The sequence below is a fragment of the Lactuca virosa genome, chromosome 1, assembly GCF_052849685.1.
Source record: "Lactuca virosa cultivar CGN04683 chromosome 1, Lactuca_virosa_CGN04683_v6, whole genome shotgun sequence".
Taxonomy (NCBI): domain Eukaryota; kingdom Viridiplantae; phylum Streptophyta; class Magnoliopsida; order Asterales; family Asteraceae; genus Lactuca; species Lactuca virosa.
This window is the reverse complement of record NC_136426.1, coordinates 122,441,323-122,455,774: the sequence shown is the minus strand read 5'-3', so window position 1 is coordinate 122,455,774 and position 14,452 is coordinate 122,441,323. Positions and strand designations below refer to the sequence as shown.

The window sequence follows — 14,452 nt, the reverse complement described above, 5'->3', positions numbered from 1 at the left end:
CATTGAATTCAACGAAAAATTAGACAGAAGGGTAAAATGATCATTTTTATAATTCAACACAGGAATTCAGAGGTTCCAACCAAACGACATGTTAAAAATTCAGATCTTAAAAATTCAGACCCTCTTAGAAATTCAGACCTCTTAAAAATTCAGATCTTAAAAATTCAGATCCTGCCAAACAGCCCCTTAATCCTAACCATAAATCAAGCCATAATAAGTCAAGCAAACCTACACTAAATGAAAGTCATAGGGTTTTAGCCCATGATTTCAGCAATCAAACACAGAAAAACAAAATTCATTGTAATAAACATGATTAAACTAAGTAGAAAGTCGTAAATAAGAGTTATATTGCGTTAATGCTCTCAATTCCCAAGCTATGATCAACTTCTTCACTTCCAAGCTTCAAAACGGATACTTGGCCTTTAAAATTCGACAGTAGCTTCCAACAAAAGTTATAATTTCGGCCGTAAAATCTACCGATCCCCGATGGTAGAAAGTTGAGTCGGTTATCAAACTTTGTATCTATGGCATCATTCCCACTCACTTCTTCAAAAGGTTCTCAAGGACTCTTCGGCTCAGGATATATGGATCGCAGTCCAGAAATTGTTCCGCGATATCAAATACGTGAAGACTATGCAACTTGACAGTGAGTTGCACAATATCTCTATGATCTTTTTGTCAGGCGATACTTCTTTAAAATTAAACTATGACATGCCTCCTAGAAAACATCGGTGCACTAGTTCTTAACAAGAATTGAAGAACATTTTCATCTACGCGATTAACAAACTATCTTCCAAGTTTGAGTATGTTACAAACATCATTCAACATCATTCTCCTCTACCTTCATTCTTGAAATCACACTCGATGCTTCTCTTGGAAGAGTAACGTGTGTCTCACCAACGCCCATCTCCATCTCCATCTCCATCTCCGGGTCACTATCATGCTTCTCTGCTGCCAACCTCCAAAATACATGTATCTATGGTCGGAGACATCAATTTCTCACTACATGACCTTTATCGCATTCTTCATCTAAATAATTTCCTCATCACACCAAATGTTTCCCACTATATAACCCTTATTGCACTCTTCATCTAAATAATTTTCTCATAACATCAAATATTCATCTGTAACTTTATTTATGTTCATCAAAATAAAACTAGTATTGATTTTAATGAATTTGGTTTTACTGTCAAGGATTACAAGACCTAACAACCTCTAATCCCGTGTGACGACAATAGCCCTCTCAACAATGTCCTCCCTTCCTCTATGTAAGTGCTTGTGACCACCATCCAATCCCAATGGCATCAAAGACCCGATCATCCCAAAGTTCAAGCCTTGAAGTCCCTTATTTCCAAAAATTTATCTCTTTTAATAAATACAATTGAAATATGCTATGTTATGTTTTTCAACTTCGCACACACATTCATTTCCGTTTTTTATTACTAATTCCAATGTTTCAACCGCTTGTGTCGGAATACCAGGCGATTTTACTTTTGGATATTGTATATTTCTTGGCAACAATATGATGTCATGGTCTTCCAAACGACAATATGTCATTCTCGTTCCAATGCCAAATCTGAATACCAGGGAGTGTGTGTCTGTGTCTGGTATTGTTTCGAAGACTTGTTGGATTAGCAATCTTCTTCTAGATCTTTTATGCCCACCTACCAAGGTGACTATTGTTTACTATGACAATGTCATGTATCTCTCCACTAATCCCATGTAACACCAACATACGAAACATATATAGATAGACATTATAATCTAAAAATAAGTCGAACTATAGTCATTATAATATAAAATTAAGTAAAGTATACATGAAAATTGAGCTCCAGAAATATCCAATTGATACCCAGATCATTAGTTTAGACCTGAAACAACAAATCAATACCCACAAACAGATTAGCAAGAAACAACCAATTGATACCCAATTTTACTAATTGATACAAAAAAAACAGCTAATTGAGACCAAGAAACAACTAAGTAAGACCAAGAAAAACTAATTAATTGTTTACAGAGACCCATAAACAACTAATTGACTAAATGAGACGATAAAAAACTAAATGAGACCCATAAACAACTAACAGTAAACACATAATCAAAAAGACCACACAGAAACATGTTATAAAGAAAACAAAACCTGACAAAGTGAGAAAAAGTATACCTCATGTGTGTCACCAATTATGTGGGGCTTTCTTTTCGATAAAGCTCTAAACCACCCATTATCTTGTACTAAAAACAAATAAAAAGTAATATGTTAATTATTATTCATGTATTAAATGAAGTTGAGTCAAGGGGCACGTCATTATATAGAAGACATGACAATCATAAAATACTTAATAAAAATGATATCTACCTTGATATCTAGCTTGATAGTTGGCACCCTCTGCAACAAACTTACGATAATATGGATACATTTTAACATCAGGCCAAAAAAATTGCCAATTATGGAGGATGTATTCTCCTGTTGTTAACTGAAAAGGAGAGAGATAACCACCAATAATATGATTCCATGACTTGTAATAACCCAATGCATCTTCTTCCTCATCTATGTTTCCATCATCATACACAACCCTCACCCCACACTCCTTTACAAGTTCATTACACGGAAGTGTAACAGTAATAGTTACATGGTCACCACCCTCCATCTCATTCATCCCAAACATCCAATGACTTAACAACGTGTAACACTCTCGACCTTCACTAAATATGTCTTTATGACGCTCATATATCCACATGCGATTCTTTGTTATATTATTAACTGTGATCATTGGGGTAAGGGGGAAATGATCACATGGAAATGGAAACCTCTCATCAGGAGATGCCAATATGTGGATAGAGCAGAAGTTGAGTCCTGTAAGCTTGTTTGGATATGATGGAATGGTAAATGATATCGAGTTCCCCTTGCTTCTATGTGTAAACCAATTCGGCATCTCCTTCGGCTCATACATTATGCTGAATATGCCAAATTCATAAATCATCTGCAAAATACAACCACCTTAATTAATCACTATAATAATTATATCATACATATTCACATAAAGACGAGCGTTTAACTACAAAAAAAAACCTGGATTTCAGATTTCCATGAATTTGTTCCCACATGCATGTCGTTAAGGAAGTCTAAATTAATCCAACCCAAGCTATGTAATACTTTTTCCTCAACATCCACAATTGGTTGGATTTTGATCATGCCTTCAATTTCATATGAAGAAGGTCTAGAATCTATCAAGCTATACATAAACTCAAGTGGGGACATTTCTGGATCAAATACAACTTTTTCTAGCAAAGTTTTACGAGAATGGATAAACAACTCTCTTAGTGTACGTGGAGGATGCTCGACTGACTTCAATTTTTTACAATTCATCATACTAAGCTTCTCAAGCCGAGGAAGGGTTCTCACACAATTGGGCAAAGAATCGATAGGATTCTCATCTATATGTAATTTCTTTAACATGGATAGGGAGCTCATGTCCATGGGAAACGATTTGGTGGACAAGTTATTCCTTATAAGTGACAAATTTACTAAAGAGCTCGGTGAAGAAATCAAAGAGAGTTTCAAATCACGTGGTATAACACCCACAAAGGTGGGGGAAGAGGTTCTTGTGTTTATGACTATGTTGTTAGCCTTGTGCCTTTCCGATGAATCCATATCCCTATTCTTGATTTGAGATTTTCCGAGATTACAACCATCTAGTAAGAGTGTTTTAATCTTCTTTAACATGCCTATGTTTCTTGGAAGTTTTTCAAGTGTGTTGCAGTAGCTCAGATCGATGAAGACAAGTTCAACACATTGCTCAATTGATTCACAAACCTCAACCAAACCAGTGCAATTTCTAACTATTAACCTCTCAAGTGTTGGGAGTTGATCAAAGCCATCAAGACTACGGAGTTGTTTACAGAAACTTAAGTTAAGAATCTTCAATAATCCAAGCAACCTTTTGTCTCTTAAGCACGCTCCATCCAACTTAGAAAGGGAAATAAGTTAGAATAGCTATTAATTTCATTAACTCAACATGGAAACATAATAAATGAAGATAACTTACTTTTTGCCTCTTGTCAAGTCGTTTTGGATCACCGTGACGAATGACAAATGTTTCAATATTGCTATATGACATGTCAAGAGCAACAAGATTCTCCATAGGTAAGTCTGAAGGCATAGACTTTAATGGAAACCCATGCATACACAAGCCTCTTAATTCCTCCGGAAAGTTATCATAAGACCCATTCATGTGGACAAAATTGAGTTGTAGTAGCATCAAACTATCCATGTTACTTAATGCATTTGTTTTCAGCTCAAATGATACATCCATCTTCTCTTTCTCAAGCATGCGCATGTCAAGAGTAAGACCTAGAATATTTCCTTTTCCCTAAGAAGAAACAAAATGCAAATAAAAAAAATAAGACAATACAAAATATGTTTGACATACACATTAGTAAAAGCATACATGACCTTTTACCTTTTTATGTTTTAACACATTGAATGACTCCTTATGACACCATAATCGACTTCGCTTCCATGGTTTTTCAAGTGATTCTCGACGTACTTCAAATCTTCCCATCTCTTGAACCAACTGATGCATTTTTAATTCGTTAAACCCTCCAATGCTAAGAAGGAATCTATCAATGAGATTTGTGATTCCAGATTTTGTGTTTATATCACATGCCTTTAATATTGTTTCACTAACATCTCTATCTATTCCGACAAAGAAACAAGCAATATGCTTAAACAATTCCTTATCATTTTTGTATGGCAAAGAATCAAAGCTCATTTTCAAGACATTATTTATACGGGAACCACTTTCTTTCTGTAGTCCTTCTATGCAACCTTCCCAATAAGCTATATCTCGATTATGTAGAGACTTGCCCAAAACTTCAAGAGCTAGTGGATGCCCTTCACAATACTTCACAAGTTTATCTAACACTTCTTCATAACCTTCCTTGGGATGGTTGTGCATGAATGCATGAAAACACAAAAGTTGTAGTGATGCATTCTCATGTAAGCCTCGAAGCATGTGCTCTACATGCTTCGGTTTAATAATATTTGATTTGAATAATGCACAACTCTCTGTCAACCATGAGTCCTTTGTGGTTACTATAATTTTGCTTCCGGGATGAAAACCTTTGCTTCCAAGTAACGCATCCAATTGATCAAGACTATCGATATCATCAAGAACTAGAAACACCTTTTTACGGGCTAATGCATTCTCTATCTTTGAGGTGTATATTGAAACATCATGAAATTCAAATGAACTTGTCTTTGAAATGTCATCGTATAATTGTTTTTGTAAGTCAAGCAACCCATTAAACTTTGCATCACATCTTCTACTAATATCTTCAATATAGCTACATGTGTGGAAATCACGACAATGTAACTCATAGACATATTTGGTTAAAGATGTCTTCCCGATCCCACCCATGCCCAAAATAGTGAGTATGTCTGCTGTATGTGAGGATGTATCTTTCAACCAGGAAGTGATGAACTCAATGGAAAACTCCATCCCAATAAGTTGTGGTCGAACACTCCTTAAGGGTATATGTAATCTACGGTAGATGTCTTTCACAATTTCTTCAATAAACTCCGTCTCTAGCCTGAAACTTGATTCAATAAGAAATACAAAACACAATCCACAAGAGTAACAAACCAAATTTGGCAATTTGGTTTATCCAAAGATCCAAATTAAAACCATATTGTATTTGCAATTATAACCATATAATCAAATGTGTAAGGTCATGTATATTTATGCATGATAAGACAAAAGCTACCAATGTGATACAAGATTTCACTAATGGACCACCTAACATCACTATGTTTCTACAAGACCTTTAAACTTAACTATTCATGTGTTATTCCATGCGTCGAAAAAACTGACAATGATAGGTTATCCTTTGCTACTTACATGTAAGAGAAGTTATATATCATAAAAGACACTATGATGTGAAGGTAGTATGGTGTAACTAATAGTAGAGGCATAGCAAAAAGTTCAGAATTTGGTTTTTAAGGGAGAACATATAAAATAAATTAAAATGGTTTATCTAAATGAACTAACTTTCAATAAAATACTAGATGTATAGTAAGGATGGTTACCTTCCATTTACATCCTTCCCTTTTAAATTAGCAACTTCTATAAGTGCTTTATTCCATCTATCCATCTTCTGAGCCCATTGACTTCTTTTACTTGCATTTGTCTCTGCCTCCATCATCCGTTTATGCTTAGCCATTGCATCTCCAAAGCTACTTTGTTGCTTCCTAACATGGGTGGGCTCCACATGATAAAAGATAGGGATGACAATATGGTTGGATGTCATACGCTGCTCAAGGATTAACACCAGTTCATCCAAGCGCCATGTTGAAGTAGCATAATTCTTAGACAAAACGATAATTGAAGCCCAAGATGCCTTAATTGCACTCTCCAATTCCGGTTTTAGATCTTCCCCTGTTTCAATCTCTTCATCATCTAAGAAGGTAGTGATATTGGCATGCATAAGGGCCTCATAAAGGTAATTAGTAAAACCATCACGAGTGTCGAGACCTCTAAAACTTAAAAATACATCATATTTATGACCATGAGTTGATGAACTATGACCAAGAGTTTGTGAACTATGACTATGTGTTGATGAAGAGGATGAAGATCCTTCTGAGAGTTCAGAGAGAACAACCATTATGAGTTATGAGTTGATGACCCTTCACCCTTTCATGTTATCGGTTATGAAAGTTGGTTTCACAGGCTTTCCTCACTTGTGCTTCAATGTCAGGAACCCATACATGTTGCCTCTACATAAAATCCAAATTATTAATATTTACAATATGCAACTTAAATCTCATCACCCATTTTGAACCTCAATAATAATCATTGTATTACTTTGAAATTCTTCAAAATAAAACTTTTAATTGATTAAAATAATATAATACATATGAACTTCATAGTGCATAATGTGTATATGTGTGCTTTAATTCTTGATTTTGATTTTTAATGTCTCTGTATTGATTTGATTATTCCACATAAACATCCCTACTATACTACTGTCTAAATAAAATCCCTTTGAAGTTCACTCAAGTAATCATCAAACAAAATCAACGCCAAATATCATTCTACAAACAACTACAAAATCCACTATTATCTCTTATAAGTGAAATTGCAATACCTTTAGGAAATTTCAAGCTTGCACTAGATATCAACAAACACTTAATCTATCTAAACAAAAAAAAAAAAAAAACAGGAATAAGTTTCTTGACATGGCTGTTTATGAATACCCAAAATTAGCAACGATGATCTTTTCAACTTTGAAATTCTAAGGTTTCAATTTCAAACCCTCGGAAGTAACCAAACAGCAGTGATTGAAATAAACAGAATTCAGTGATCTGTTAACGAGATAAACAAATGATTATGGTGTAATTTATGATTAATAAGATGAAATTGTCTAACAATATCTGAAACTTACTTGTAAAAATGCGCACTCATAGTTACCTGCTGCCTACAGGACCACAAGGAGACCTGACACAGCGATGATAGAGGATGAACCAGCAGTGACGAAGCTGAGAAAGATGACTAGTGAATCAGCAAGTCAACGAGGAAGGAGAAGATGTTGAGATTTTCTTTGTGTTCTTTCTCGTTTTATTCTTTTGTACAAACGAGACAAAATGCAATAAAGTAATGGTATTTGTTAGGCAAATTCCAAGAAAGTAATGCTTTTTTTTAAGTAATGGTATTTTATTAAGCAAATTCCAAGAAAGTACATATTTTATAAATTTTGATGATATTTATAAAATGGAAAATTGTTGGTAATAAAATAAAAATGAAAAATTAAATAATAAGGGCAAAATTGTCATTACAAAAAAGTTCAAACCAAGTTAGACCAAGTAAGAAAATAAAACTTTTGAACCACTAATGTTAGTCCAAACTTTTTTAGCCTAAACATGCAAGTTTTGACATACCACAAAGAACATTCTTACAATTTTGTCTATTTATTATGCCGGATTCCAATAAAATATATACTCTATTTTATTAAAACTAGCAAATAGCCAGCGAGATAGGTTCAAAAAACGAGTTATTACATGTTACATGATACAAGAACATGTGAGATTAAAAGGAAACAAAGGCCATGAATTCCAATTCAATTGAAGAAGATTTTTCCAGTTTTTGATCCACACAAACGTGTTCGCCTTTAGAGACCTTTATCTCTGTCAATATCTTGTCATGAGAAATTTGTGTTTTGTTGAAAACTTTCATTGTGTGCACGCCAATAAGCCAGCAAGAAGACATCACAATAGCTTTAACAGTTCTCTTATTTGCTTGGGAGCCAATAATCAGGTTGTAGAGTGAAAGGGATTCTTTGATTGATGGATTGAAGTCATTATGCACCTGTTTGTTCCCAAATAGCATTAGGGACAACACATGTTACCAATAAGTGATGCAGTTTCCTGATGTACTCCATAAAGAGGGCAGTATGTAGAGGATGTTACCAATCCACGAGATGGTAGAGTTAATCGAGTAGGTATTTTGCGGATAGCAAAAGTGTTCAATTTAATTGGCACCCGTTGATTCCAATCAAACACATAATCATCCAGAGTACAAATTTTGCATTCAATCACCTTCCATAGAGAGTGATTAGTTATAATGGTACATTGGGATAGTTGCAATTATACCACCCGGTATACGCTTCCAAAACCAATGCCAACATATTGATCCTCCAATGTATCTGCTTGATGGGCAAATGGGGCATGGAAGTGTGAGTGAAGCGGGTCTATGTTGGTCCATTTATCATTTTATAAAGATACAGTATCATCACAACCAACCACACATTTAAATAAAACCGGCAATGTCAATACGTTGAAAACTCAAAAACAACTTTAGCAATAATTTTCCAAACACCCGCAATTTCGAGTTTGGCAGGAATGAATTTCTAAGAGCGAGTGTTGCAATGAATCGGCGTTACTATAGTAGCCAAATTACAAGTGGATCAGACTTGTACCTCCCACCACCACTTAGCTAAGGCTAGGGGAGTGGTAACACTCCTAGCACCTTCTCATATCATCTTTTTGGGTGTCACAACATTTTTCATTCTAACCATCTAATTCTTAGTATTTGGTAGGAAGTGGTAACACTCCTAACACTCTATTTTTCTTTTTTCTTTTTTTGATTTTCTTTTTTCAAATTTAATGGAAAGGGGAAATGGCAAAGTGATCGGGTAAAATTACCTTTTTTTTAATTAAAAAATATGAAATTTACATATACAAAATGATGGATCAGACCACTTTCCTTCCAACCAATCACATTACACCATTTTGTTCTCTCTCTTCTCGCTGTATACATAGTGATGCATCCATAGCGACCCCCCTAGCAATTGCTAGGGGGTGGTGTTTAAAGGGGCTTAGCGAGTGGATTTAGCATGTCCACTCCGTTTAGCCTAATAGTGATAGGTTTGATGCTCTTGGGCTTCCAACTCCAAGACCACCAAGTGATTTTGGTGCCATGATCTTATAAATTACCCTATGGATGGGTGTTTCACGTATTAATGTACATGTTATATTTGTAATTAGCCCATAGTTGTATTTTGAATACCCTTTTAGTTTGGCCCGTTATCTTGCATTGTAATTGTATATATTGACACTTAATGAGAATTATCATTAGTCGGGAAGCTATCTAAGATGTTTCTTTTTCCACATCTGCAGAAGATTTGGACCAAAAGTTCATAGTCTGCAAAAAAAAAAAATGTTATGTTTTTTAAAGTTTGCAGACTGTTTAAATGATACTAAACCACATTTAACATAGATGATACTAAACAAACAAGCTAGATGTACATGCACCCATTAGCCACATTGATTTCTAGATGATAGTAAAGATGGTCGTGTTGACAGAGGTGGTGGCGGTGGAAAAAGAAACATCAGAAACTATTTTTTTGTCTTTTGGAAAAATATGTCATACATAGTTACATTACATACCTTTTTATTTATACGGTCTTCTAAAATTCAAAGAGCCTTTTGCTTTAGAGCATTGGGTGTGGGCAACAAGGTGCAACACCAAGTTGTGCCACCTCACATGCCACATAAGCAAATGGTGGTATAAAACCAAGTGGGGAAATGGGCAACAAGATGCAATAGCAACGGTCATTAAAGCCAACGATATAAAATCATGCCGTTTCAATTCGTCGTAACGCCCACGAGACTCGCCACGACGAGATGCAACGAGTTGGGGGGGGGGGGGGGCGGTGTTCCCCCCATTAAGACGGCGTTATGGGCATCCAGGTCAGCATCTCCTGTTCTTGTTATGCCCCTACCATGTGGTCTTAATGTTTGTCCGCAGTCCACATAGAAGGTAACACTTACCTTTTTCAGAAAAACAAACCCCCCCTAAACCCTAGACCACCAATGTTTTTTAACGACAAAGAATGGACGGACATATCATTTACATTTAAAATTTAGAACAAAACAAAAAATAAAATAAAATAATGCAGTATTTACTTTTTGTAATTGTAATTTTTTCATTTCCAAGATATTCATTCATTCATGTGATTCTGGACCAATTGTAAACAGTAAAAGCAGTCGACCATATAAAAGAAGGTGAGCTCATAGGATGCTTAATTGCGTTGTCAGCTTCAGAACCTACCATTTTCATCACGTGCCAATCTATGGCCCACGTGTATTTACAGACTAAAGAGATGCCAAGAGATAATAATGACTTTAGTCCAATTAAAGATATCATTTTACAAGAAACCAAATGTTCAAATACAAAACCTCAATCAGACAACCCTCTAATGAATCTTCTATAGCAACACTTATTTAAAACACATGACCTAACTGATAAAAGTACAAAAAATAAAAAATAAAATGTAACAACGAAGATTGAAGATGAAACTAAATTTATGGATTGGAGATGGATGCAAAGATATGAATAGAATCCCTTTTCTATCTCCACTTACGAAATCTTTCTTCACTTTTTGATCCACCAACATTCACATTCACATTCACATTCACATCCTTGTAACAAACAGGACACGCCTGATATGCTTTGACATGATCAATAAATTTTCATGAAATAATCAATAAAAAAAAATAAACATATTTTACCTTGTTAATGCTAAGCCATCGACTCCCACATGCACCATGATACACATGTTTGCATGGAAGAGTAATCTGTCTTTCACCTCGTTTGTATTCCATCTGACAAATTACACACCTGTAAATATAAACAAATGAAATATGTCAAATGAATTAATATGTAAAGCAAAGCTAATCAGGAGTTTGGTTATTGGGAAATGGAATGGTATTTGAGTATATTTTATAAATAGATATTTATTTAAGAGTAAGTTACAATTTTGGTCCCTGAGTATAGCTGACATTTTTCAACTTTGGTCCTTATTTGAGATTTTTGTAACCTGTTTGTCCTTGTTCCAAATAAAATGACTACTTTTGGTCCCTAAGTAAAGCTGATATTTGCAATTTTGGTCCCAAAAATAGTCATTTTATTTGCAAAAAACCTAAAATAAGGACCAAAATTGCATGGAAAAACATTTTGGTACCAAAATTGGAAAAAAGAACAGTTATATTTAGGGACCAAAAATGTAACTTACTCTGTTTCTAATCATTGTAAATGGATATATAATAAGGGTATTTTGGTCTTTTAACAAACAAGAGAATGAATGGAATTGAGTTCCAATTCCATCAGATTCTACCGAAATCCACAAACCAAATGCTTACTTCTCAACTTTGGATTTCTTTCTCCAGAAGAACCCACACTTGAACTTTGAAATGGGGAGTAAGGAAATAGCCTCATGAGATAGACCACGGCTTTGACTTCCAACAATCTCACCTAACTCAATCAAATCCTGCAATTAAAAATTTAAAATAACATCTCTTTCATCAATCTTTTATAAAATTTCATCTAAAACCATCACATGAACTCAAATCAAAAGCTAAACCTCATATGTCATGTTGTCAAGATCAACATTGTCTTCCCAAACATGTACACCATGATTATGATTGCACTCAAGACCTGGATTACAAGTACAAAATTTTTATAACTTCTTATTTTTTGAGTATTTTGTAAAAAAAGGAAACGAATCACTACTACTCACACTCTGCTGGATTAGAGTGAAAACTCGAGCTTAATTGTTCATCTTGTTGTGTTGTAGTCCTCTGATTAACATCCAATTGTCTAGTATATTCATTGTTCCCCATTGTCTGATTATAGATCGGATAATCATCACAGTAGTCATAGTATGAGAATGTCCCAGCTTCGGAATACCCAAATTTATACGCATAGGTGTTGATTGTAGAGTTTGTGATCTCCTACATGAACAAGTAAATAAAGGTGTAAGATCTATGTTCCTTAAAGTTTCTAAATCATACTGAACTAATTACTGATAAAGACTTTATGATTTACCTGAGGATATGTAGTACCAGAAAATATGAAATTGACATGCTCATAGGTAAGTCCTTCGAGAAAATCCATGAAGCTTTCACTCGATTGATACTGTATTCCTGTATTTATTCGTGGATCTTCAGTTTGCAGGAGCCAGTTCATTTGTTTACTCCACTTTATCAGAAAGAATCGCTTCTTAAATAACAAGACATTAGCATAAATTTCTCATATTCATTTCATCTGGTTAGCTTATCAAGCATTCAAGCTAAACTCGAAGCAGATCCTACAAAAGAAACAATAATTTTCAAGCAATACAGGGATTTAAAATCTAAAGGTATGAATCAGGGTAAATGATATCACATACATTGGATTGGGAACAGAAATGCGATGATCAAGCAGTGTGAATCGAATATCGCCTCAAACACTCCGTCTTCTTGATTGCCAAAGATCTATAACTTTTTCCTGGAATTGATAATCGTTACAAAACATGTTATGACTTATGATCGCTGAAACAGAGCTTGATTCCATATAAATAAAGCAAAGTTGATAACTCAAAGCAATCGCTTCGTAATTCCAGGAACTTTTTAGAGATTCATTGTTACCGAAACTCCACGGAAAACAATTGCTTGACACAATAACACACACGTAACTGAAAAAAATCCGAACTTAACGACATGATATTTGTGCGTTTCTGTTTACTTTTTTATTCAATCTCGTGTACACATACATTACAAAATAACTGATCAAAATCCATAAGAAAGTTACATAACCAAAATCGATCACTCGTATCAAAATGCAACAGTAAACCACTACGATCATAATAAAATTTCATCCTTCAATATGATAATGTTACCTACATTGATCGCTGCTTTTTCCGGTTGGCTCTGAGAAGATAAACTATATATATATATATATATATATATATATACAAAAATGTGTATGTATTGTTAGAGAGAGAAAGAGTTGAGCTTTCTGTTATTCCTCTCTCTGCAATCACTCTGTCTGCGGCTTATGGTGGCGCCTTTTCGCAGAAGTTGTTAATAACAACGGGACACGCGACTCCGTATAGAAGGTGGGTTATGATTAGGTGTTTCGCAAGGTACAATTGGATTAAAGTTACTGCCGGTGATTTAGGTAAAGGTAACCACAAATAAAGTCACGGGTTTGATTATATTTATCGAAAAGGTGACACGTGAACTACTATCATGTGGTTCAGGTACAGAAGATCAAGGTTCCTGTGACTTGAAGTTAAGAGTTAAGCTCTCAACGAATTCGTTTATGTCTTTTTGGTTGGGTGGTTTAGAGTAACATTTAAAATGTTATTTTATTGGGTAAACTATAAAAACGTGACTTTAACATATTTTAATTTAAAATTTTGATTTTTAAAAAAAATATATGTTATAAGCTTGTATTTAAATAAATGGTTCTCTCAACTTAATCTTTTATTATACAATAATATGAGTATATTGATAAAAATAGTTGGTAACCAAAATATGAGATTCAATTTATAGTTTTTATTTCGAGCCGAAAACTGTAATTTTTATCTGTGTATAAGTATCCGTATATAAAGTTATGATAAACTTGTGAGACATATAAAATTATTAAATGGCTTTTAGATGGGTTGTATTAGATGTTACCTTTACTTATTAATAATTAGATGTTACCTTTCCTTATTAATGTTGAGGTTTTAAGTCTCCTATAGAATATATGTGAAATCATGAATAGTTTAAAAGTGAATTAGATTTACCGTTAAAAAAATAATAATAAAATAATAAAATAATAAAACTAAAACAACCAGATACTCGATTTTTGAATTCAGTTGGCATGACCTTTTTCATATACAAGTCAAAACAAGGAAAACCAAATAGGAGAGAAGCTTGTATTAGTTTAAGAATGTTTATAAGGAGAAGTATACAGCTTATAGGATATGTACAAATAATAAAAAGAATGACTTATCTTTACTTGAAGTGATGGTAACATAAGAAAGCCAAATATTTGAGTAGACAAATTTTAGATTTTTATGAAAAAATTTAGAATATTCCATATAAGTCTTGACTAATGTAGAAGTCTTGAAACTATACTTTGAAACT

The 14,452-nt window shown here is 34.1% G+C and overlaps 2 protein-coding genes across 5 annotated transcripts; both read right to left on the bottom strand.

Moving 5' to 3' along the window:
• Window positions 1-312: 312 nt before the first annotated feature.
• On the bottom strand, window positions 313-7,613 carry LOC145157550 (TMV resistance protein N-like). Of its 3 annotated transcripts, XM_079076588.1 has the most exons (9): window positions 7,444-7,613; window positions 6,089-6,775; window positions 4,461-5,592; window positions 4,047-4,370; window positions 3,071-3,967; window positions 2,357-2,981; window positions 2,165-2,232; window positions 1,818-1,871; window positions 313-1,712 (listed from the first exon to the last, which is right to left on the bottom strand). In XM_079076588.1, exons 2-8 carry the CDS (start codon window positions 6,661-6,663, stop codon window positions 1,866-1,868), a joined length of 3,627 nt encoding a protein of 1,208 aa, XP_078932714.1. In that variant the 5' UTR covers window positions 6,664-6,775; window positions 7,444-7,613; the 3' UTR covers window positions 313-1,712; window positions 1,818-1,865. The 3 variants fall into 3 exon arrangements, with proteins under 3 accessions (XP_078932714.1, XP_078932703.1, XP_078932709.1); XM_079076577.1 differs by lacking the exon at window positions 313-1,712 and having other exon boundaries at window positions 1,766-1,871; XM_079076583.1 differs by lacking the exon at window positions 313-1,712 and having other exon boundaries at window positions 1,766-1,871; window positions 7,470-7,613.
• A 3,045-nt stretch (window positions 7,614-10,658) lies between these two features.
• LOC145157539 (E3 ubiquitin-protein ligase BIG BROTHER-like) lies at window positions 10,659-13,421 on the bottom strand. Of its 2 annotated transcripts, none has more exons than XM_079076572.1 (8): window positions 13,216-13,421; window positions 12,727-12,824; window positions 12,384-12,645; window positions 12,076-12,289; window positions 11,920-11,993; window positions 11,699-11,826; window positions 11,069-11,177; window positions 10,659-10,999 (listed from the first exon to the last, which is right to left on the bottom strand). In XM_079076572.1, exons 3-8 carry the CDS (start codon window positions 12,522-12,524, stop codon window positions 10,907-10,909), a joined length of 759 nt encoding a protein of 252 aa, XP_078932698.1. In that variant the 5' UTR covers window positions 12,525-12,645; window positions 12,727-12,824; window positions 13,216-13,421; the 3' UTR covers window positions 10,659-10,906. The 2 variants fall into 2 exon arrangements, with proteins under 2 accessions (XP_078932698.1, XP_078932693.1); XM_079076567.1 differs by having other exon boundaries at window positions 13,220-13,421.
• Window positions 13,422-14,452: the final 1,031 nt, after the last annotated feature.